The 23097-nt window shown below is 29.6% G+C and overlaps 1 protein-coding gene across 3 annotated transcripts in view; it reads left to right on the top strand.

Annotated features, from left to right (window-relative positions):
• Positions 1 to 23097, top strand: part of LOC126741900 (elongation of very long chain fatty acids protein AAEL008004-like) — a 103191-nt gene that overhangs the window by 21621 nt on the left and 58473 nt on the right. For 2 of the 3 annotated variants that reach the window (XM_050448360.1, XM_050448362.1), the window contains exon 2: positions 12430 to 12497. In XM_050448360.1, coding sequence (XP_050304317.1) covers positions 12437 to 12497 — 61 coding nt within the window. In that variant the 5' untranslated portion in view covers positions 12430 to 12436. Of the gene's footprint in view, positions 1 to 601; positions 790 to 12427; positions 12498 to 23097 lie in introns of those variants that run through there. The other variant, XM_050448361.1, reaches the window with a different exon arrangement.

Genomic DNA, 23097 nt, shown 5'->3' with positions numbered 1-23097 from the left:
TCTAATAAAAACCTGAAAGGCTATAACATTTTTAAATGTTTATTGATTATTAGCAATAAAATTGTATAGAAGTGAAAATGATGTAGTTCTCCAAATATCGACAATTTTAAGAATCGTCTGGACTTTGAGGTGATTGTGCAGTGTTTCTCGGCATTTTGGCTCATAAAAAGATCAAATTGGAAGATTGCCCTCCAACGCTTTTTCTTTAACATACAATATTTAAGTAAAAATATAATATTAGCCTATGTTCATTTAATATTAACGTTAATACCAAAACGTTTGTACTACTTTGCCCTGTCCCAAGCCATTTTCAGGCTTATTAAGATAATATAATTTAATTTTGGTGCAAAGGTAAATTGGGTCCATTTTTAATTAAACCCTTTTTTTGTTTTAATATCACTTTTGGGAACTGTGTACGTAAGTAAGGTTTTGGTATTGAAGGTGTAATAATACTTAATTGGTATCATTACTTAGTCGTTATTATTGGAAGTTTACCCGAAATTATTATTAATTAGAGGTTATTTAAAATGGTCATAGTAATTATTAAATTTGTGTTAAAAACGTTAATCGATAATAGGTAGGTGTCAGTGTGGTTCTGAATATCAATTAACAACTCGGTGGATTTTTTTTTATATCCATTGCGATATTATTCGTTTTGAAGCAGTCTGTGGCGGTGCGCGTATGAGTGTAGACGACGGCGAGGGATCGGATTTTGTGTCGATTTATTTTGTAATTATCCTACTGATTAACATAATTGTTTTTAAATATTAGAAGTTTTAAGGAAAAAAAGGTATGTGCATTAGTTGTAGCATCAATACAATTTTATCAAACTTATTATTAAATTTTTGAAAAAAAAGGAAAAATTTAGAAGATTGTTTAGGTGTCTTCAAAAAATTTCTCTTTGACTTTTACTTTCAATTTGTGAAACAGCTCCCAAAAAATGTTTTTTTTTTAATTGTATCTTATTCGAGTTTAATTTTTTTATTACTATAACTACTTAAGGCAAATATTACATAATTTTACTTACAAGTATTATAAAATTATACTTATTATTGATATTTTTAATATGAAATTACACAGCAAAATTTTACACTTATTTTGTGGATTTTTTATGAATTTATATTTTAATTGTATTGTGGTGCCACTTTTTTGTATGTAAATGATTCTGTTAATTCCTTTAACTTATTAATTTTCATTAAATTTAAACCTAAATTTTTCAATGCTTTTCTGCAAAAATCATTAACATTACTTTTTGGTATCCCCTCAATTTTTTTAATTTGTGAAACAGTGCGCAAAAATGGTTTTTTGGAATGTCTTCATTACAAATGTCTTTTTTAATCTCTTTTTTCTATACATAAGTAGTTAAGGTAAATGTTACTTAACCAATTACACTGTACAATTTTATCACAGCAATATTCCTTGTAAATGATTTTCTTGATTTAAAGCGACATTTTTCATTATTTTGTGGAATTTTTATGAAATTAAATTTTAATTATATTGTAGTGCTATTTTTTGGACTTAAATGAGTTTTTAATGGGTCTCTCTAAGCAAATTTCCGTTCCTTTAATTCCTTTAGTTAATTAATTGGAACTTAAATTTTTTCATGTTTCTCTGCAAAAATCATTAACATTGCTTATCGGTATCTCTTCCGTTGTTTTACGATGTCAAACAGTTCCCAAAAATGCTTTTTGTTTGTAGTTTCTTCAATACAGATTTCCTATTTTTTCATCTCTTTTTCCTATAGATAGGTAGTTAAATGTTACTTAAAAAAATTACACTGTACAATTTTATTATAGTTATTTTTTAATGTTTTTTTCCTTAAGAGTAAATTTTCCTTATTTGGTGGAATTTTTGGAAATTTAAATTTAATCGATATCAGCGTTTAATTTTCTTTTGTACTTAAATACTATTCTATTAGGAGTAATTAAGGCAAATTTTACTTAAAATTATTATGAAATTACACTTATTTATTGATATTTTTAATATGAAAATAACAAAGTTTTTATGAATTTAAATTTTAATTATATTATGGTGCTATTTTTTTTTGTATTTAAATGAGTTTTTAATGAGGCTCTCTAAGAAAATTTTCCTTTATTCTAATTCCTGTATTTTATATTTTTTTTAATTAAATTCAAACGTAAGTTTTTCCATGTTTCTTTGCAAAAATCATTAAATATTGCTTAGTTTAGTCTTTATTGTTTTAATTGGTGCATCCATACCCGAAAATGTTTTTGTTAGTTATGTCAATTTTGATTTCTGTTTTTTTCGTCCATTTTTCATATACATATGTAGGTAGTTACGAGGTGAATGTTAATAAAAAAAAATAAAACAACAATTTTACAACAATAATTTTTTATTTCTTTAAAGGTACATTTTTTCTTATTTCCTGAAATTTTTATAAATTTAAATTTTATTTATTTATTTACCATTGTCAACAGGAAATTTCCAATAATAATAAGACAACTTAACACGTAATCTTAAAAACGAAAAATTAAAATGAGGAGTTTATATAGAAGGAGGTATTTCATGGTTATAAGGTCATAATAATTGAAGTTTGGTTTTTACATGTATCTATAGTACCATTAAACATGTCAATATCATTAATGCTGTGTATAATATTAAACCATGAGCAACCTCGATAGAAAGGTGCATTTTTTCAAGTTAGTAGTTTCAAATAAAAGTGAAGAAGTTTTCAAGTGTGGATAAGATGGACAAAAAGCCCCTTAAGTGATGAGGTGCATTAATTTTATAGTTGTATAGTTTAAATGAGAATAACTGTGTGCTTAGAATAACACAATCTCTCTAGAGATAAAAAATTAAACCTTTGTAGAATGAACTACCTCGGAGGATATATTCCATAAATTTTGAAGCAAAGTATTTCAAAAATTTGCTCAGCACATATTTGAGTCTATGTGGACATTTTAGTTTGGGAACGACTTCATTGCTGCATAAAGTAATTTGGACTTATTAGGCTATTGTATAAGGTAATACGACTATTAACCTTTTAAATTCTTTTGTTAACCTGATTATGAAACCAAGAGTTTTCAAGGAAGATTTAACAAATTTATCAATGTGTTTGTTAAATGTGAGTTTGTTGTCAATTTATGACCCCTAGGTTCCTCATAGAGTCGACATGTTGGCATGATGATGGCATGGCACGTCATGACTAGGGAGTTATTTTATTGCGAATACTTGAGATTGTCATACACTTGCATTTTTCAATATTCAGAGGTAGTTTATTTATTGTACACCAGTGTGCTAAGGCATCAATGTCCCTTTCCAGAAGAACACAATCCTCATTAGTTTCTATGATGTGGAATATTTTTAAGTCATCCGTACATAAAAGACACTCCGACGTTAGAGTCCTAGAGATATCATTGACAAATATAATGGAAAAGATCAATAAGGCATAAGGCAGATTGTTTCGTTGAAAGGTTCAGTGTTTGATAACAATTTGGTTTAAAGCAATTGAACTGGGAACGATCTTTTAGGTTGTATAAGGTCATAGGTATCATTCTTTGAATAATAAGACCATGGTCCAATTTATCCAAGGCCTTCGAAAAATCTGTATCCTATGCCCCATAGCTTTGTATGCTTTTTCTAAGAAACACATTAGATTTGTGACCGTCGTCGACTTTTTACAGAAGAAATCAAGTCATTTTAAAGAAATATGATTTTTTACTTGACGAAACGAACTGTTATATATACACACATCAAAGGCTTCGAGAATTGTCTGTTGCTCTTACGTATTGGCGTAATTTTAGAAATCTTCCAAATCTCTGAAAAAGTATAGAGTACTGAGGAAGTACTTATAACAAGATTAAATATGAGGAGGAGAAGAAATTTAATATACAATAAATTATAATATAAGGTGCTACGTTTTTTTTGTACTTAAATAAATGTTATGAAAAATATGAAATTACACACATTTTGTCATAGTAATATTCCTTTTAAATTATTTTCTTAATTTAAAGTAAAATTTTTCCTCATTTTGTGGAATTTTTATGCATTTAAATTTTAATTATATTATGGTGCTTCTATTTTTGTACTTAAATGAATTTTTAATGGGCCTCTTTAACCAATTTTTCCTTTCTTTTACTTCCTTTCATTTATTAATTTTCATTAAATTTAAAATTCGTATTCCCATGTTTCTTTGCAAAATCAATGAATCTTGCTTAATGGTATCTTTTTTGTTTAATTTGTGAAACAATTCCTAAAAAGGCTTGTTTATAATTTCTTCAATATAATTTTTTTTCATCTATTTTTCCTATACATAGGTAGTTAAGGTAAATGTTATTTTTAAGGTAAATTAAACTGTACAATTTGATCTCCATAATTTAAAAAAAAAATTAAAGATGCATTCTTCCATATTTCATGGAATTTGAATTTAATATGTACTAGTGTGCTAATTTCTTATATTAAAATAATTTTTTAATTTTTTTTTTGAAGAGTACATTGTTCCTTATTTAGTAGAATTATTATAAATTTAAATTTAATCTATATCAGGGTGTAATTTTTTTGTACCTAAAATAGGCGTTAAATACTATTCTGTTATGAATACATAAGGCCAATTCTTCTAAAGTTGTACTGCCAATTATTCTTAAATTATACTTATTTGTTTTAAAGGTACATTTTTTGTTGTTTTGTGGAATTTGTATGAATTTAAATTTTAATAATATTATGATTCTACTTTTTTGTGCTTAAATGAGTTTTTAATTGGTCTCTCGAAGCAAATTTTCCTTACTTTTAATTCATTTAAGAAAATGTCATTAAATGGAAACTTAAATTTATTCATGTTTCAATATTGTTTATTGGTGTCTTTAATTTTTTTAATTTGTGAAACAATTCCAAAAAATGTTTTTTTGTTTCTTCAGTCCTAATTTCGTTTCTTTTTTCCTCCATTTTTCCTAAAAATGTAGTTAAGGTAAATGTTACTCACACAAATGATATACTCTACAATTTTATCATAATTATTTTTTTTTCTTTAAGGGTAAATGTTTTCCTTATTTTGTGCAATTTTTATAAAGGTAAATTTAATATACATAATTAAGTATGTCCAATGAATTTGACAGGCGATTCTTTAATTAATTTTATTACAAAAAGTTGAAATAAATATGTTTGTAAATATCGTAAATATCCTTTATCTAATTTTGTTGTAGTTTATACTAGAAAGGTTTCGATTCAGTTCTACTTTAATTACATGTTTCAAATCCAGCGGCGTCCTTTTTCTCAACTATTTCTTACTAGAAATATGCACGCCATTGATTTTTATAGATTCTTTTGATAATGGTTTCCATTTTTTTAGATTCTTTTAGATCTTCTTGCTTAGAAAAAATTAAATGCACTTAATTGCATTTTATCTCTATTCCATACCAGAAGCATGAGCAAAAGTTTCTTTTGAAAATTTGTATCTTTTATAATTTTTTTCCTACAAATCATGTATCAGCTACAATAGATTTTAAAAAATACAAAATTAAATTGCATTAGTTTAGTTACGTGTTTTACTTTAGTGCTTATTTATTGTTGTTTTTGTGTTAGTTTTTAATAAAAAAATTATTTAAAAAAATATTAAAAAAAACCTCTCATGTTTTTTGTGTGGTCTAGGGATGTGAAATTAAGTCCATTTAATTTTTTTTCTCGAAAACTATGCAAGATCCAAAAAAGATTTAAGACGCAAAAATTAGTACCAAATTTTGACTTATTTTGTGGAATCTATGAATTTCAATTTTAATTATATTATTGTGCTACTGTTTTTTGGTATTTAAATGAGTTTTTAATGGGTCTCTAAGTAACTTTTCCTTTCTTTTAATTTCTTCAATTTATGAAATTGAAACTTAAATTTTTCCATATTTCATTACTTAAATTTTTCCATGTTTCATTGCAACGATCATTAACACTGCTTATTGGTGTCTCTTTAATTCTTTTAATTTTATTTTTTTTATTTAAGTTTTAATAAATGTTCTCATTTTCAATAAATGCTCTCTTTGCTTTTCCGAGTATAGTTCATATAGAATGTTTCCCCTTTTTATATCTTCTAATTCTTTTAATTTATTTTTTTTTAAATAAAATTTAAGGCATAATTTTAAGTATTTTCTTCGACCCCAGCTTATTGTTGAACCGCTTTTAAAGATTTCAAATTTTATAAGAAAGTAAGGTTATTTAATCTACCTTTGCCCTCTCCTCCTAGCATTTAATAGCATCGTAAAAAATTAAATCATAAAAAAACATTATTATTTAATATAACTATAGACCCTAACTAAAAGCGTCAATTATGCAAAATTTTTACTATAGTTTTAGCATATTTATTAAATTGTTCCTTTTTTAAATCAATTTTGAAATAATCCATTCAAGAACCATTTTTAAGTAGTAACAAATTTTCTGTATGCAATTTTCCTCCCTGCATAAGTCATGTATCAAAATAAAAAGGCCTCGAATAACCCACATTTTATGTTGTAAATTCGGCTTGAGTTAATTGATTTTATCGCTAGGTTACTCTTCGATAAAAAAAATCGCGCTCTCGAAAATCAAGTGCTCTCGATTCGATTTATAGGTGGTTTACCCGCAAGTCGACCTAATTTAATTTTCTTATGAATTCCCCAGCTCCCAGCTTGAATTTATTCCCAAAATACCCTCAATAATAAATAAATCATAACTGGATCTAAAACGACCAACTAACTTCTGGTCTTTTGCAGTAAAAACAAAAAAAATATCGGTTTGTCTCTAATTTTACTCCATGTTTGGGATAAATTATCCAACAAAAAAACAATTTTATTACTGTAATATTCCTTTTAAATTGTTTTTTTTAGTTAAATCAAAACTTTTCCTTATTTTCTTGGAATTTTTTAAAATTTAAATGTATTATTAATGATATTATGGTGATACATTTTTGTACTTAAATATTGTTTGAATAAAATAAAATGAAGACTAAATCTTACCATATCCTGTATTTAATTGATCTATAGGGTGATAATTTGCTACTAGTGGACGCAGAATTAAAAAAACAGTGCATCATTTCTATGTCAAAAACTGAAAAAATCGAAACTTTAATTGCAGATTGCAGGAAAAGATTCTTCATGATTCAGACACTTCTTTCATAATGTCGCTATTATAAAGCGAATGAATCTATTGAGAAGTTCGCAACTTTTCTAGTTGCCGAGGTCTGGCATTTTTAAAGGCTTCAATCTTGAGGTATGAAAAGTCATCAAAAGGAGTAATTTGGGAATTTTTGCTGTAATTTCTAGACATTGTCCCAATCAATTTTAATTATCTGGTGATATTGCAGTCAGAATAAACAAAAAAGAGTGAATAATGTTATTAGCTAATAATATATTCTACGTAACTTTCAATTTTCTTCTCTACGTAAAGAGGCCTATAATATCTACTATTATTCTAAATGCCGTAAATTAACCTTGATTTAATTTTTTTTATGAATTTGAATGACTAATTAGATTACTCTCTAATAAAAAATCAAATCCCAAACTAAAAATGACCAATTAACTTGCAGCCCTCCCTATATAATTTACAGGCAACAAACTTGATTGCTATATAAATTCGACCTATTTAAATTAAATTTTCTATAAATTTTCGAAACTTCAAAAATACTTTCTAAAAATGATCAATTTTAGTACAGTAATATTCCTTTTAAGTTGTTTTTTTTTTGTTTTAAAGCAACATTTTTTATTTTTGTACTTAATTGAGTTGAAATTGGATTCCCGTATTGCTAATCGTTAGAAATTATTTATTGAGTTTTAGTATTTTTCATAAAGCTATTACTGAAAATCAGTAGTATCTTATTTTAAATATTTCATGCACTTCCTAATAAAACTTAAAATTTTCCCCTTTGCAAAAATCAAATATTAAAATAAAAAAATCTACACTACTGGACTTGATTTAATTTTTATCATGAAGTTTTAAAAGCCTCAAAGTAAACCCTGTTGTTAGTTGACTTCTCTCTAAAAAATAGACGTCAAACTTGAAATGGCCAATTAACTTGTGGCCTTTTCTTATTAAGCTTATGGCAGTGTTTTGTTTTTATTTTTTCTTACTTATATCAAAATTAGAAGGCCTACAATACCTAATACTATATTAAATCATGTTTTAATAAACTTTTTAAATCGACTCAGTAGACTTCTGTCTAACAAATTATTTCGTACTAAAAATTACCAAATAACTCGCGGTTCTCTGTGTTATCAATCAGTCAATCAAATATGCTTTATTGTCAAAAAATTAAAAAAAATTTGTAGACAAAGCTATACATAAAAAGCAAAACACACAAATATATAAATCAAAATACAAGTACTAAATAAATATGTACAAAACTGGGTACAAAAGACATAAATGTACCTGGTCAAATTTCTTATACTAAATGTAAAAAGTAGGAAAATAGGAATGTAAATAAAAATAGTAACAAGAAAGTAAAATAAAAAAAGTAACAAAAACAGTCAAAAACATTAATACAATGTTTAAAAAGTCATAAAAAATTTTATAGAAATTTACCAATACAAAATATTGCTATTCTACATCATAAAAAATTTAATAATTAGCCAGTGCGTGCATGATACTCAAAAATTAATATTAAAAAAAAAAATCATCTACTGCATATAAAGCTCTCTCCAGTAAATATGATTTCAAAATATTCCTAAATCGAGGAAAAGATGTCAATGATTTAATTTCCAAAGGCAGATGATTGTGCATTTTTTTAGCTCCGTAAAGAATAGAGCTTTTTATTAATTCTGAGCTTGGGATTGGCACATAAAGATCATCCTCTGCGTTTCGAAGTGGATAATTGTGAGATGGTCTATTAGGAATTTCTGATATATGCTGGCGAACCAAGCAAATAGATTCAAGAATGATTAAAGATGGAAGAGTTAATATTTTAAATCGTTTAAACATTTCTTGGCAGTGAGCTCGACTATCAAGTCCTAGTAAATAGCGAACCGCTCTCTTTTGTAGTTTAAAAATGCGCTCAAACTGAATCGCACAGCATGTGCCCCAGAAATGAGGGGCGTAACGAAGATGGGACTCAAAAAGGGCATAATACACTGTTCTTGATGGCGAAAGATTTAATTCCCTGGAAACTGATCTTATGGCAAAACAAGCTAAACTAAATTTTTTAGATAAAACATCAATATGTAATTCCCACTTCAAAGAGCTGTCAACAATAAGTCCTAAAAATTTCACAGATTCAACAACGTCCAAGATGGTGTTGCTTGAAAGTACAAAGGGTTGGATAGTACCTTTATAAGATAAGACTTTAGTTTTTGAGATGTTTAAGCGGAGAAGATTCGAATCGCACCACGATTTAATGTTGAGAAGGTCTTTAGCAATAGTTGCATGAAGTGCCGCAACATCCGGATTGCTCCATGTAAAGCTAGTATCATCGGCAAAGAGACAGATTTTGCCGCTAATGTTAAGATGGGCCATATCATTAATAAACAGCAGAAACAGAATTGGGCCCAGAACTGAACCTTGAGGTACCCCACATTCTATTGGTCTGCTAGAAGACATGGTCGTATCAACCTTTACAAGCTGACTTCTGTAGCTAAGATAGGACTTAAACCATTCGAGAGGCGTTCCTCTGAATAATATTTTGTTGATCAAGATGTGGTTTACACAATCAAAAGCCTTGAAGAAATCACAGAAAATAGTTGCCGTTAAATGATGATTGTTTATACTGGAGTAAACACTATTAAAAAGGGAGAACATCGCATCATTAGTGCATTTATTACTCAAGAAGCCAAATTGATGGGGAGTTAGTATTTTATATTTAAACAGGAATGATAATAGCCTATTTTTAATCAATTTTTAACCAACCTATGATCTACGATATTGTTGGAAGGAGAGCAATTGGACGATAATTTGAAGCTAGCTCTTTATCTCCTCCTTTATGCAAGGGAACAATTATTGCAGTCTTAAGGCAGTTAGGAAAGACCCCATTTTGAAATGATTTGTTAATTAGGTTTCTCAGTTAGATTTACAGGAGGTTCTAGACGCACTATTATTGCCTCTAAAAAAATTCTGTGGTCTTTTGTAATAAAAACTAAAAATATTCCGGTTTGGGTTTGAGGAATTTCTCATTAGTGGTTACTTTTTGAAAATTTGTAAAAATATTCCCAAAAAGTAGAACTTATTACAGTAATATCATTTTAAATTGTTTTTTTTTTTATTTAGAGCGGCATTGTTCCATATTTTGTGGAATTCTTAGACTCTTAATGTAATTTTAATTGTATTCACTTTTTTGTGTTTGATGGGTTTTAAATGGGATTCTCCTATTAATATTTTTATTTCTATCATACGGAATTATATTAATTTTAAAATAAATTTTTAATGTACCTACATTAAATTTTAACCTTTTTTTATTCTTGAAAGTTGCGGTTTTGTATTCAGCAAACTGATTGCAAACTTCATTGTAACCAATTAATTATATTCCGTAAATAGTTCATTATCCATCATTTTTGCAGCACATATTATTGCTATATAAACTCGACCTAATTAAACCAAACTCGTTTAAATTTTTCTTTTTGCAAAAATAAAATATCAAAATACAAAAACTTACAATAGCTACTTTTGCGGTATATTTTCTATTCTGCTCGACTTTATTTAATTTTTAGCATGAATTTTCTCTAAAAAATTCATACCTCAAACTCAAAATCGACAATTAGCTTGCGGTTTTCTCTATTAAGTTGAAGCGGATGGTAATTTTGTTTTTATTGTTTTTACTCATATCAGAATTAAAAGGCCTTAATTACTTACTATTATTGTTTGTAGTTATGTTGTAAATTCAATAGCTTTATTAATGCATTTTTAAATTCGAACTCTTTTAATAGACGCGTGGCAAAAAAAATTATATCTTCTAATTGGTACTAAAAATTACCAATTAACTCTCTGTCCTCTCTGTTTGATTTACAGGTGGTTTGCCTACAACACTATTATTGCTAGATGAACTCGACCTCCCATCTGTTTTTTCTCTAGTTCTAGTTTATTCCAAAAACATACTCTAAAAAAGTTGTGGCCTTGTGGTAATAAAAACGATAAAAATTCCGTTTTGCGTTTGGGGAATTTTTCATTAATTGATTCCTTTTGCAAATTTGTGAAAACAAATAAGTCCCAAAAAGTAGAATTTATTACAGTAATGTAATTTTAAATGTTTTTTTTTTTAATTTAGATCGACATTGTTCTATATTTTGCGGAGTTTTTTAGAATCTTAAATTTAATTTTTATTGTATTAATTTAAATCATAATAAATATATTAATTTTAAGTTACTTACGTACAAAGTACATTAAATTTAACCTTTTTTTATTTCTCTAATTGGCTTAATTATCCATAATTTTTCGGTTATGAAAGTATTAAAATTACAAATAAAAACCACGACTCGAAACCATTACGTTTTTTTTTTCATTGATATTTTATAATTTACATACAAAATTAATATTCTGTACAAAAAATTTTGCAAATTGCACTTATGATTATTAGTGGGTTTTTTTTATTATTAAAAAGTCTTTATTACTTTTAATGCTAATTGGGAAATGTTGTTTCTTATTCCTCTAATAGGTTTTTAAAAATTTAATTATACCCGGACAATTTTTTTCTGAACCCTTAAACCAACTGAGTACTGAGTTTCATCCAATGTATAGTATCTTAGTTTTTGTAGTAGAACATTATGATTGACATTGGCAGTCTAAAAAACTGACATTATAATATGCTTGTAAAATAAAAAAAGTTTCCATATCTTATTATTCGAAAACAAAAATTTTCGGCAAAAAATAAAATGCTCTGCTATAATGTATTGTAAATTAATTAGAAATTTCCATGTATTTTTTAAAAACAAATAGGAAATTTTACCAATGCCTGTTAAACAAAAAACACAATGACCCGTATGAAAAAATTCCAGTGGCGTATAAATTCCAGTCCAAGATAAAAATAACACTTGGGATAATCAATAACCATTACGAACTAATTTGCTGCAACATTATGGGAAACATTCCGCGATAAACAATACTTTTTCCATGTGAATTAATTGACAGCTAATTAGGTTAAATAGTTGAGAAAGGTTTGTTAGCGCTGCTCTGAATTATGCATTAATGTAACAGCTAAAACCAAATCTTGGGTTTACATAAGATGGTTAGATAAAGATTTTGCACAATATTTAGGTTAATAATTTATATTCTTCTAGAATTATGTATATTTATGAAAAAAATCGTATTAATCGATAGTCATTTCTGAGAACCACTAATTTGCTTGCCTCGAGTCAACTGTAATTTTATTTTTTTATCTTACAATGTAGTTAATTGGCGTGTTTCATATAACTAAAATTAGAAAACTCAATTAGTACACTATATAATATTGACGTTTCATTATAATGCAACTTTAATTATTTTTGTTCGTGTTTGTGCGTTCAAAGCGTCTAAATATTTTTTTGTTCGTTTCAGATCCAAAATGGCTCATTTGGTCACCAGTGCCATCGACAAATATCATGATATATTAGAAAATAAAAGTGGTAAGTTTTGCACTAGGTATTGTCTGATTTACAAGTATTTCGTACGAGTATAACTTTCAATGTTTTGGCAACTAAAAATTATATTTATTTTAAGATAGATTCATAAGATACACGTAAAATCGGACTATACTAGTCTAGTCCTTGGATGTCTTGCAAAAAAACTTAAAACAAATATCTGTGGCATTGTTACATAGTGGCGGTAGGGTGTCCAATATATAGGATCCTTCTATGCATGGGCATCTTGGTACCCGTTGGCAATACAGTTTTCGTTGAATCAGAAAGTTGCATCACTTGAGGCGCATTATGGCGTTGACAATATTGATTTTATTTTTTCTCACTTTATATTATCAAACATCAAAAGATATCAAAACACTAATAACTATTTTGCATTGTCACTTTTAAGCTATCACATGATGGTATTTTAGATTTTATATTCAGCGTTTCTTTTCGAGATACCACCATTAACTTTATTTTCTCATATGGCCTGAAATGAAAGTAAACCTTTTACATGGGCCATTTCTCATAACGACTGAACGATTATCATATGACACTTTTTTTTGTATTTTCTTATGATTTTTAATGAATGCGGTATTTTCAAAGATATTGAGATACTCAAGATAGTACTAAGACCTTATCTTGGACCTACTATATATCCTTGGAATCTTATGCCTTATATCATTTTAATTGCACTTGAAGGATTGTGCAGAAAAATGCTATGGAGGTTGCTGAATATGAAGAGTTCTTCCGTACAATAATTGTTGAGTCAAATTTTCCCAAGTGGGCCACTCAAAAATGAGTTTTGGATTTCCATGTACCTTTCGATTTCAAATGATAGTTCAAGGAACGAAAAATGATGCCTTAAAGTAGTTTTGTAAAATATACATTGTTTTATTAGTTATAAGGAATTGAAATTTTTTAACAAAGTTTTTTATTTTGACAATATTTTGGTTGATACTTGAAAAAAGTGAGTAATCTTACATTCTTCACGTTCTAAAATGTTTTGCGCATCAAGTGATCATAGGCTTTGTAAATTTAATTGTTTATTCATCACAAAAGATAATTTTACAATAAACAAATACAAAATTTTACATGTTCTCATATGTTTACGGAAAAAACTAAAAAAGAACATTGTTCAGATATTCATAATGAACATTTAAGCAGAAGAAAATTTTTGCTAAGTACGAATAAGCAAATACGCCGAGCTTTTGTTTATTGACATTCGAGCGCTCGAATCCCCTTATGTACAGACGCATTACGTGTTGCGGTCTAGACTAACGCAAGTCACTTAATTCTTCTCTTAAAGTTTATCGCATTTTTGGAAGAGAAATTCGGCCGAATCGGTGTTAAGAAAATTTATTATTTTTCCGATGACGCCGGGTCCCAGTATTAAAAACAAATACAATTTTATCAATAATTTGTGTTATCATCAAAGCGATTTTGGTATGCCGGCAGAGTGGCACTTTTTCGCCACTGCACACGGCAAAGGGGCGTGCGATGGTATTAAAAAAAAAGAAGAACCTATGATACTGTGCATGTGCATACTATACATATAGTGCATGTTAACAAGATTCGAGAATTAATCAGGACTGAACTTCTAACTTTCTGCTGGACTTTCCACAATACTGTGCAGTCAAGTAATTTTAAAAATTACATAAATTTATATCTACCATATGAAAAATTCTTTTAACCCCAATAAACATTCATCTTTCATTAATTCTGCTGCTGTATCTTAATTTACTTTTAGTCAATTTTTACAAAAACTGTAAAATTTAGCGATTTTTGCTGATAGCACTTTTTTATGCTATAGGAGCATCATAATGGGCAGAAATTGAAGTCTGAGAGAAATGGGGTTAAATTTACCAAATATCCCCCTGGTTTCCACGACCCTGGTTAAAATAATTTTTGTTTAGTAAGTTCAAAAGAATAAACGTATTAACAATAATTTATTTCCCAAAATTGGTTGCAGTAGCTAAAGTAGTTCCGAAGCTATAAAACGAAAACTCATTTTTAAAGGTTATCTTCAAAGAGCTCTCTGAGGAAGAATTTCCGCATCCATGTTCATATGAACTTTTCTTTTTTTTTGTTTTCTTTATATATTTTATTTGATTTCTTTATAAGTTGATCTTTATACCCTAGAACTTTGTTACATGATCAACAAAACACCCTGTATGATGTCGCAGATCTTATGTTTTAATCTGTCAAAAAGTACAAGTTATCCCCTTTTTTTTCTATTTTGAAAAAGACACTTATCATAGCATGCTAAATATCGTAAGACTGATCTAGATCTTTATTATCACTCGGTTGATAAACAGTTTCAAGCCTTACTGGCTTAAATCATTAAAATCAAGACTAATATACAAGGTGTCTACTATAAAAACCGCCAAACTTTAAGAGGTGATTAAACAAGTCATTTGCAACAAAAAAGTCGTATAACATTTTTTGGAAAAGTTGTTAGTTCTTCTGGTATTTAACTTTTTTTTATTTTATCAAATTTCTTTGTTTTTTTTCATTATTTCGGCTCTTGTAAATGTTGCTTCATCTGTCCAAAATATTTGATCTGTTCCCCACTCTTGCAACTTATTTAAGTACCACCTACAGAATTGAAGCCTCACCTCACCATCGGCAATAAATCCAGGATTTTTTTCAAATGAAACGAATGCAAATTATTTTTTTTAAGAACTCTATGTACAGTGGAATGGTGAATCCTTAATGCAGCACCAATGCGGCGAGTACTTCTAGATCTTCTGTAACAGCTCTCATAATCGCAGGTTCTTGTCTCCAGCGTTGACCATTTTGACCACCTTCTCTAATCCGCAAACCTCGAAAGGAACCAGTTTCCCCACAGCGTCTGAACACTTCTGCAAATGTTCTTCTATGGGGTTGCCGTCTATTAGGAAAACGAAGCGCATACTCCCTTGCTGCCTCCCGCGAGTTTCCACTTGCGACACCATAAATAAATAAGATGTCCCGATATTCAATTTTTGTGAAACTAGGCATTATTTTTTTAAGCACATTTAAATCAAATTACTTATTTAACTACTTTAAGTCGAAGTGAAAACTTAATGACAGTTCTTGTCAAATTATAAATATCTATGCTTTTGTTTTCAAATCAAGGAATACATAGTTTGTGAATTTCCTTTTTTTGCGGATTCATTGCCATTTACAAAAGAAGGAAAACCTGCCTTTTTTCTTAAAGAATGAATATCGCGATATGTTATTTGTTTACGGCTTCTCTAATGGAAATTTGTGGAGTTGTTGTGTTAGGGAAGATAGATCTACAAGTACTCACCGCATTGGTGCTCAAAAGATCAAGAAATATAAAATTTGAAAATTTTCAATTTTTGTGGTTTTTTTTCTTTTGCCCATGATATTGCTGTGAATACAAAAAGATTGGGTAAAAATACTACTGAAATGGTCAATCTGTTAGCTCTTTGTTCTCTACGGTCAACCAGTTACAAATTTATTCTTTCTAAAGTCTTTAGTATCATATGATCTTTGCTATATTAGCTTTCTTCTGTCCCTGATGTTATTCCTGCCTTATTCCTAAGGAAGTGTGAATATATAATGGCATTCCACTTTATTATATATGTTGTTTAATAAATCTGGTATATACCCAGAAAATTTGTCTGGAAAAATCTCTTTTGAAGCCAATTTAGAGCTGTAAACACGTTCATATGTTCCAAATATGTTGTACTTACTGGGAGTGAGGATGCATACCATATAAGAAAAAAATGGATTTTTGGAGGACAAATCTACTTCAATTCATTGACTCTATATTTGGATTTTTCAAAAGCCTTCAAAACCTCGACAGGGTCAATCATAGTTTACTACATAATAAATTAGAAAAGGAATTGAGTTTTTGCTATCTAGCTTCATTGCAGGCAGAGTACCTTAGACCCTCATTGCCGACAAATCCTTTTCAATCGAACTTGTTCTTTGTTTTAGGTCTTAAAAATTCCCAATAGTTGCAGATGAATTAAAAGTTTTCCGATCTATTGATGGTGAATCGAGTCTACAGGAAGAAAATTGAGAAGCAGGAATGTTTTCGAGACTATTGCCGTTTTGTTTGTTAATACAATTAGAGAAACACTTAATGGCTTTAATATCACACATGCTTAAATCTATTACCTTTAATCTTCTAAAGAATAAATGATGCCTTTCGTAGATCAGCCTAGATCCACTTATTTTTTTTTGTTAAGTAGCCATGGATAAATGTCTTTGGTAGTTAAGTGACTTAAAACTTTTACTTTTTGCTCTGCAGAAATGTGTTGCTTAAAAGTTGAGACGAGTTTGTCTCAATTGCCTTCGCCATGCTAGGCAGTAAAACTCCACTATGTGTTCATTGCTTTAAAAAGTGTTAAGAGCCAAGAACTTTTTCACAAATTCTAAATGTTCCATACAATTCTGGATGATCAAGGAAAATCATAGGCCAGCAAGTTTCCACCAGAATATCTTTTTGTAAACACTGAAGGAACTCCAAGACTACTGTTGTAATTCATCCAGAGTACTCAGTGTTTTCTATATTTCTCTATGGGAAATGTTGTGATTTTAGTGCATCACATTTGGTTTGTCCATTACAATACGTATTGTCACATAAAGACTATTCTTAATAATCAGAAAAAAATTGAGGATACATTTAAAAAAATTCAAAAAACATTGCTTCTGAAATCAAACCAGACATTTGCCACCTACCCAGTGTACTGATACATGACTTGATGAAACCCTGGATGTTATCCAAAAGGACTTGGTACCTTTTGACGCTCCACCTTAAATCTAGCATAAAAGAAAACCATTTTAACTAAAATAATCTCAAATGGATCTTATTAATTAAATCATAAAGTCGTAGTAAGAACGTAGTAAAATCTAATATTGGCATCATGAAGCACAATTAGTAATATAGTAGGACAATAATGGGAAAAGCCAAGATTCCGAAATTAGTGATGCTGAATTATTGACTTTATATAGTTAACCTAACAGTTCCTGAAGATGGTCTTTAGCTATATATATATATATATATAGCTAAAGACCATCAAGTTCTATATGTATATATATACAGGGTGTCTCACGACGAATAGACGCGATCGATATCTCGGAAACTAATTTTTCAAACATTTTGAAAATTTGGCAACATGGCACAGTCGATGGGGGCTACACAACTAAAATATTTTGACAGTTGTGACGTTTCCGGTTATACCGGAAGTATGTGTCAACTTCGTTATTTTAAATGAAACACCCTGTATATTTTTACATTTTTGGCTTCCACGTGAAATTCTAGGTATATTTTGTGTATAATGTCCTATACCTAAGTGTAACCGTTTTTGCCATATTTTTAATTTCATGTGAAAAAATATGTTTATAAGCCCTAACATAATTACCGATTACTCCCTTTTAGTAGCCTTTATTTATTGGTTAGTTTTGGTTTTATTTCAAAGGAAGGACCACTTTAAAAGACTATTTTAATATTTGGCTAAAAAAAGATACAGGGGGGTCAAAAACTAGCATTAAAAATTGAAATGAAAAAATCATTAAAAGTCAATTTTTTTAAATGGAAACCCCTTATTTTTATTATTTTTTCATAAAGATAATTAAAAATAAGGTTAACTTTGTAAAAGGTTATCTAGTCCAAAAATTGATAGTTTCCGAAATATTGGCAGTTTAAATTTGGCCTAATATTAAAACCCGTATAGTAAACACGGCTCAAGAATTGTTGATTAGTTGATCATGACGGTTGTCATAGTAACCGCTAGAAGCCGCAGTAAGACAATGGATTATATGCATTCAATTTATAAGTGACTTGCTACTTAAGTGTTCTTCGTAAAAGTGTAATTTAATGTCTAATTTATTTAAAAAGTGTACATTTCTGTTATAATCCATCTTACTGCCGCTTCTAGCGGTTACTATGACAACCGTCATGCCCAACTAATCAACAATTCTTGAGCCGTGTTTACTATACGGGTTTTAATATTAGGCCAAATTTAAACTGCCAATATTTCGGAAACTATCAATTTTTGGACTAGATAACCTTTTACAAAGTTAACCTTATTTTTAATTATCTTTATGAAAAAATAATAAAAATAAGGGGTTTCCATTTAAAAAAATTGACTTTTAATGATTTTTTCATTTCAATTTTTAATGCTAGTTTTTGACCCCCCTGTATCTTTTTTTAGCCAAATATTAAAATAGTCTTTTAAAGTGGTCCTTCCTTTAAAATAAAACCAAAACTAACCAATAAATAAAGGCTACTAAAAGGGAGTAATCGGTAATTATGTTAGGGCTTATAAACATATTTTTTCACATGAAATTAAAAATATGGCAAAAACGGTTACACTTAGGTATAGGACATTATACACAAAATATACCTAGAATTTTACGTGGAAGCCAAAAATGTAAAAATATATAGGGTGTTCCATTTAAAATAACGAAGTTGACACATACTTCCGGTATAACCGGAAACGTCACAACTGTCAAAATATTTTAGTTCTGTAGCCCCCATCGACTGTGCCATGTTGCCAAATTTTCAAAATGTTTGAAAAATTAGTTTCCGAGATATCGATCGCGTCTATTCGTCGTGAGACACCCTGTATATATATACATATAGAACTAATGAATCTAATCAGCTGTGTTCCCTCAAACTTCTTTGCCCGATTAGCATATCTATCGTTATCAAACGGCCTTGAGAACTCTGAATAGATACTACCAATCTGCAAAGACCGATATTAAATTAAAGTAAACTAAACGCAGACCAGAAGATCTATTCTTTAGAAATGGATCGTAAACAGAAGTAGAAATAAACTATTGGACTAAACTTAAAAAGACTTTAAAGGCCTGGAAGACATTAAAAAAGACTGAGAAACATGAAACATTCCTTGGAAGACATATTAACTTACGTTAAATGTTTTTCTAAAAAGTAGTAATAAACATAAATTTATGGGATGATTTTGTGTTTGTATTGTTGCTTTTTATAAAAACGTATCACCAGCATCTTTTGGAAAATGGATGAATTTTTCGATTTACGTCAAATGCTTGGAGAAAAATTATGTCCAAATGACTGACAAATTGACAATTATTTAAAATCCCTAGAAAACTTACAAACATTACGTTTAAAATGTGAATTTTATAGAGTTTTGAATAAATTGTAATCGACCAGACAACATATAGAGAAAACCATCAGTTGCAATGACCATAACTAACTCTATCAACCGCCTTTGAGAAATCTGCACCAACTTTCGAGTCGGATCATATTAGTAAGTTATTATTTAAAGTTTGCATCGATGATGTGATGCTATAACTTCTATTTATTCGACCGATATCACGAATTCTGTTTGGACTTATTGGGGACCCTACCAAAGATGTAGTTCTTTAAAACTGTATCTACCACTACATAGAAACTGCAAGAAGAAACTTGAAACAAATAAATCTGGAAGGCGTACGAAATGGCAATATTTTTCATATTGTACAAAACGACTGTTGAGGAACATGAAAAATTTAAAATTGAATAAAATAAAAAACCAGCCTCCTAGTTATGGCTTTAAACACCAGAAAATAACTTCAAATGTCTGGAATTTAGTTTTTAACTTTAAAAAATATATTTTTTTAAATAAATATATTAATGTTTTTAATTATTAATAATTTATGTTCGGAAAATATTGTTAATTTTGCAAGATTGTGTAATTCTAAAGGCACTTTTCAATTTAGTCTTTAACTTATTAAGCTACAAGATGTTAAAAGGTAAGGAAAAAAAATCGTTCAGCACTAAAATTAAAAGCCTTTAGACAATATCCAACTTGTAGCTACGCAAACTCATAAACTATATATAAACTTACTAAAAATATTAATATAGTGATAAAATACCATCTGGCTCGAGTATTTAACAATCGATACAGTACGCTTTTACAATTTGTCATTTACACGTTAATTATAATGTGTATATTATATGGATAGGTTTTTATGTTACCTAACCAAAGTCTTATCTAAAAATATTTTTCACAATAAAATGCAACATTCGATATATCACTGATAAGGTTGTGCTTTGAATATTTTATAATGGTGGGAAAACGTTTTGCTACACCGGATTTCTGAAATGAATCATATATTAATTAATGAGTCATGTCGGATATTCTATTCCAAGATTTTTTAGAAATTTTATTGAATATGTAATTTACCCAAAATTGCAAATTTCACTCACGTTCTTACAGAGAAACAGTTCATCATCCGCTTAACCTTGTATACAAACGTTTCCTACTAATTTTTGAATAAACAACATAAAATGTAGAGGCATATGGTTTGATTTGCTAATAAGTTCTCGGTTATCGTCTAAAAATTAATGAATTTATGTCTGTTAAATACAGGGTAATTTCAAAGTTTTCCTATCTTTATAGAATATCCTATAATGATATTTTAGGATTAAATCTTATATCCCAGAAATATGTTCATTAAAGTATAGTTTGCTGTATCATATGGAAAAGCTTTCACCAAGCAATACGTATGAATTCTGAAACATTTTTCATGTACATAATATAAAGGCTTTAACAAAACATGCGCCTTATATGAACTTAACGGGGAATAATTTTAGCAAAGATCAATGACATGACCTTATTAGAATTCATGTTTGTTTTTTTACTAAAAAAGAGGGTTTTTTTCATTATTTTTCCACATATACTTTAATTGAGATACCTGTAAGGACAACAATTACATTCTAAGTTAATAATTTTATGTCTAATATGTATAATATACATGTTCAGTTTGAAGTTTTATTTTTCACTAGAAATTTCTATTTTCTTCTTGTACTATAAAGCTCCTTGTCGTCAAAAGTTTATTATAATTTTTAACAAAGATGCGTTTGTAGGTACAAAAGGCGCACGTCGCTCTTGAATGCTTGAAATACGCTCTTGTGATATTGTATTTGTTGAAGGTAGAATTTATGTCATTGCAATTGAAATGTCATAGTTTGGGACACTGTTATCCCAGACCATTCTCTATTTCAATACGACAGCTTGACATAATTTTATTAGTAGTAGAACGTTAGTTGTAGGGCTTATTCCTGAATATACATTGATAATCCGTTCGCGAAAATCATTAAAATTATACCAGCAGAATGGCTTTTAAAAAAGATTTATTAGAAATAAATAATAGTACACATCATCATGATTGTATGTCAACCAATAATACGAGGTCTGGCTATTAAATAACGAGACTGGTTACGAAAAAGGGTTTTATTGTAAAAATTATTATACATTCGAATGCTCCCCTTCAATATACTCCCCTCCCTTCGCCACACATCTTTCCATACGTTTTTTCCATTGATCGAAGCAGTGCTGGAAGTCTTCTTTGGTGAGGGCCTTTAGGAGCTCTACCGTTTTTTGCTTTACCGCTTCCATCGACTCAAATCGGGTCCCTTTCAAAGCAGATTTTATCTTCGGAAACAAAAAATAGTCGCACGGGGCCAAATCTGGCGAATACGGCGCGTGTTCGAGCACTGGAGTCCGCTTACCGGCGTTTGTCCTGGTGCAAAATCCACGAGTTGTTTTTCCACAACTCGGGCCGTTTCTTACGAACTCATTTTCGCAGTATGTTGCCAAAACTGACAAATAGTAAGTCTGGTTGACAGACCTCTGGAACCCATTCAGTCATCACGATACCGTTAATGTCGAAAAAAACGATCAACATTGCCTTGAATTTTGATTTGGACATCTTTGCTATTTTTATTCTGGGCGATTCAGACGTCTTCCAATGCATCGATTGCCGCTTGGTTTCAACATCGTATTGAAAAATCCACGTTTCGTCGCAAGTAATAATGTTTTTCATCAGTCCGGGATCTTTTTCTAGCCTTTCAAGGAAATCTGAGCAGACCTGTTGACGCAAGAGCTTTTGGTCAGGAGTCAGGTTTTTTGGCACCAACTTCGCACAGACTTTTGTCATGTGTAATTCCCCGTGTAAAATTTTTCTAAACGTTTCTTTATCGGCGTTTACAGCCTCGGCAATCATCCGGGTGCTCATTCGACGATCTGCACGCACAATTTGGCTGATTTTGGTCACTGTTTCCGGAGTTGATACAGTGACAGGGCGACCTGAGCGCTGGTCATCTTCAGTGCTCTCTCGGCCCTCACTAAAGCGCTTACACCACTCAAAAACACGCGCATGAGAGAGAGCATTTTCCCATAGGCCTCTTGCAACAATTTATAGCACTCAGTCGGAGTTTTTTCAATTTAACGAGAAAAAACGTTCCTTTTAAACCGCTACTGCACGAATACTATAATAGTGACGAAAACGTGTTTTGGTACGTGCATAGACAAAATATCTAGATACCCAACGCACTACTTGTCTAGGACGCCCTCCAGGCACGCAGTCTCGTTATTTAATAGCCAGACCTCGTATAATAATAAGCTCCGAGGAAAAATACAAAATAGAATATGATGCATATTGATGGTAAGATGTGTTATCTGAGGGATTGAGTTATGCACATAACTCGCAATCAATTTGATAAATTTCAGATTTGAAAAATTCCATAGAAAAAAGTCAATGGGCGTCAGATCCGGTCACCACAAGTCTGAAAGTTCCATTCAAATGACGAATAAAGATGTCACGAAGACATTCTTAAGTA

Source organism: Anthonomus grandis, chromosome 11, assembly GCF_022605725.1.
Source record: "Anthonomus grandis grandis chromosome 11, icAntGran1.3, whole genome shotgun sequence".
Lineage (NCBI taxonomy): Eukaryota > Metazoa > Arthropoda > Insecta > Coleoptera > Curculionidae > Anthonomus > Anthonomus grandis.
The sequence above is the reverse complement of the archived record's forward strand: the minus strand, read 5'-3'. Positions and strand labels throughout refer to the sequence as shown.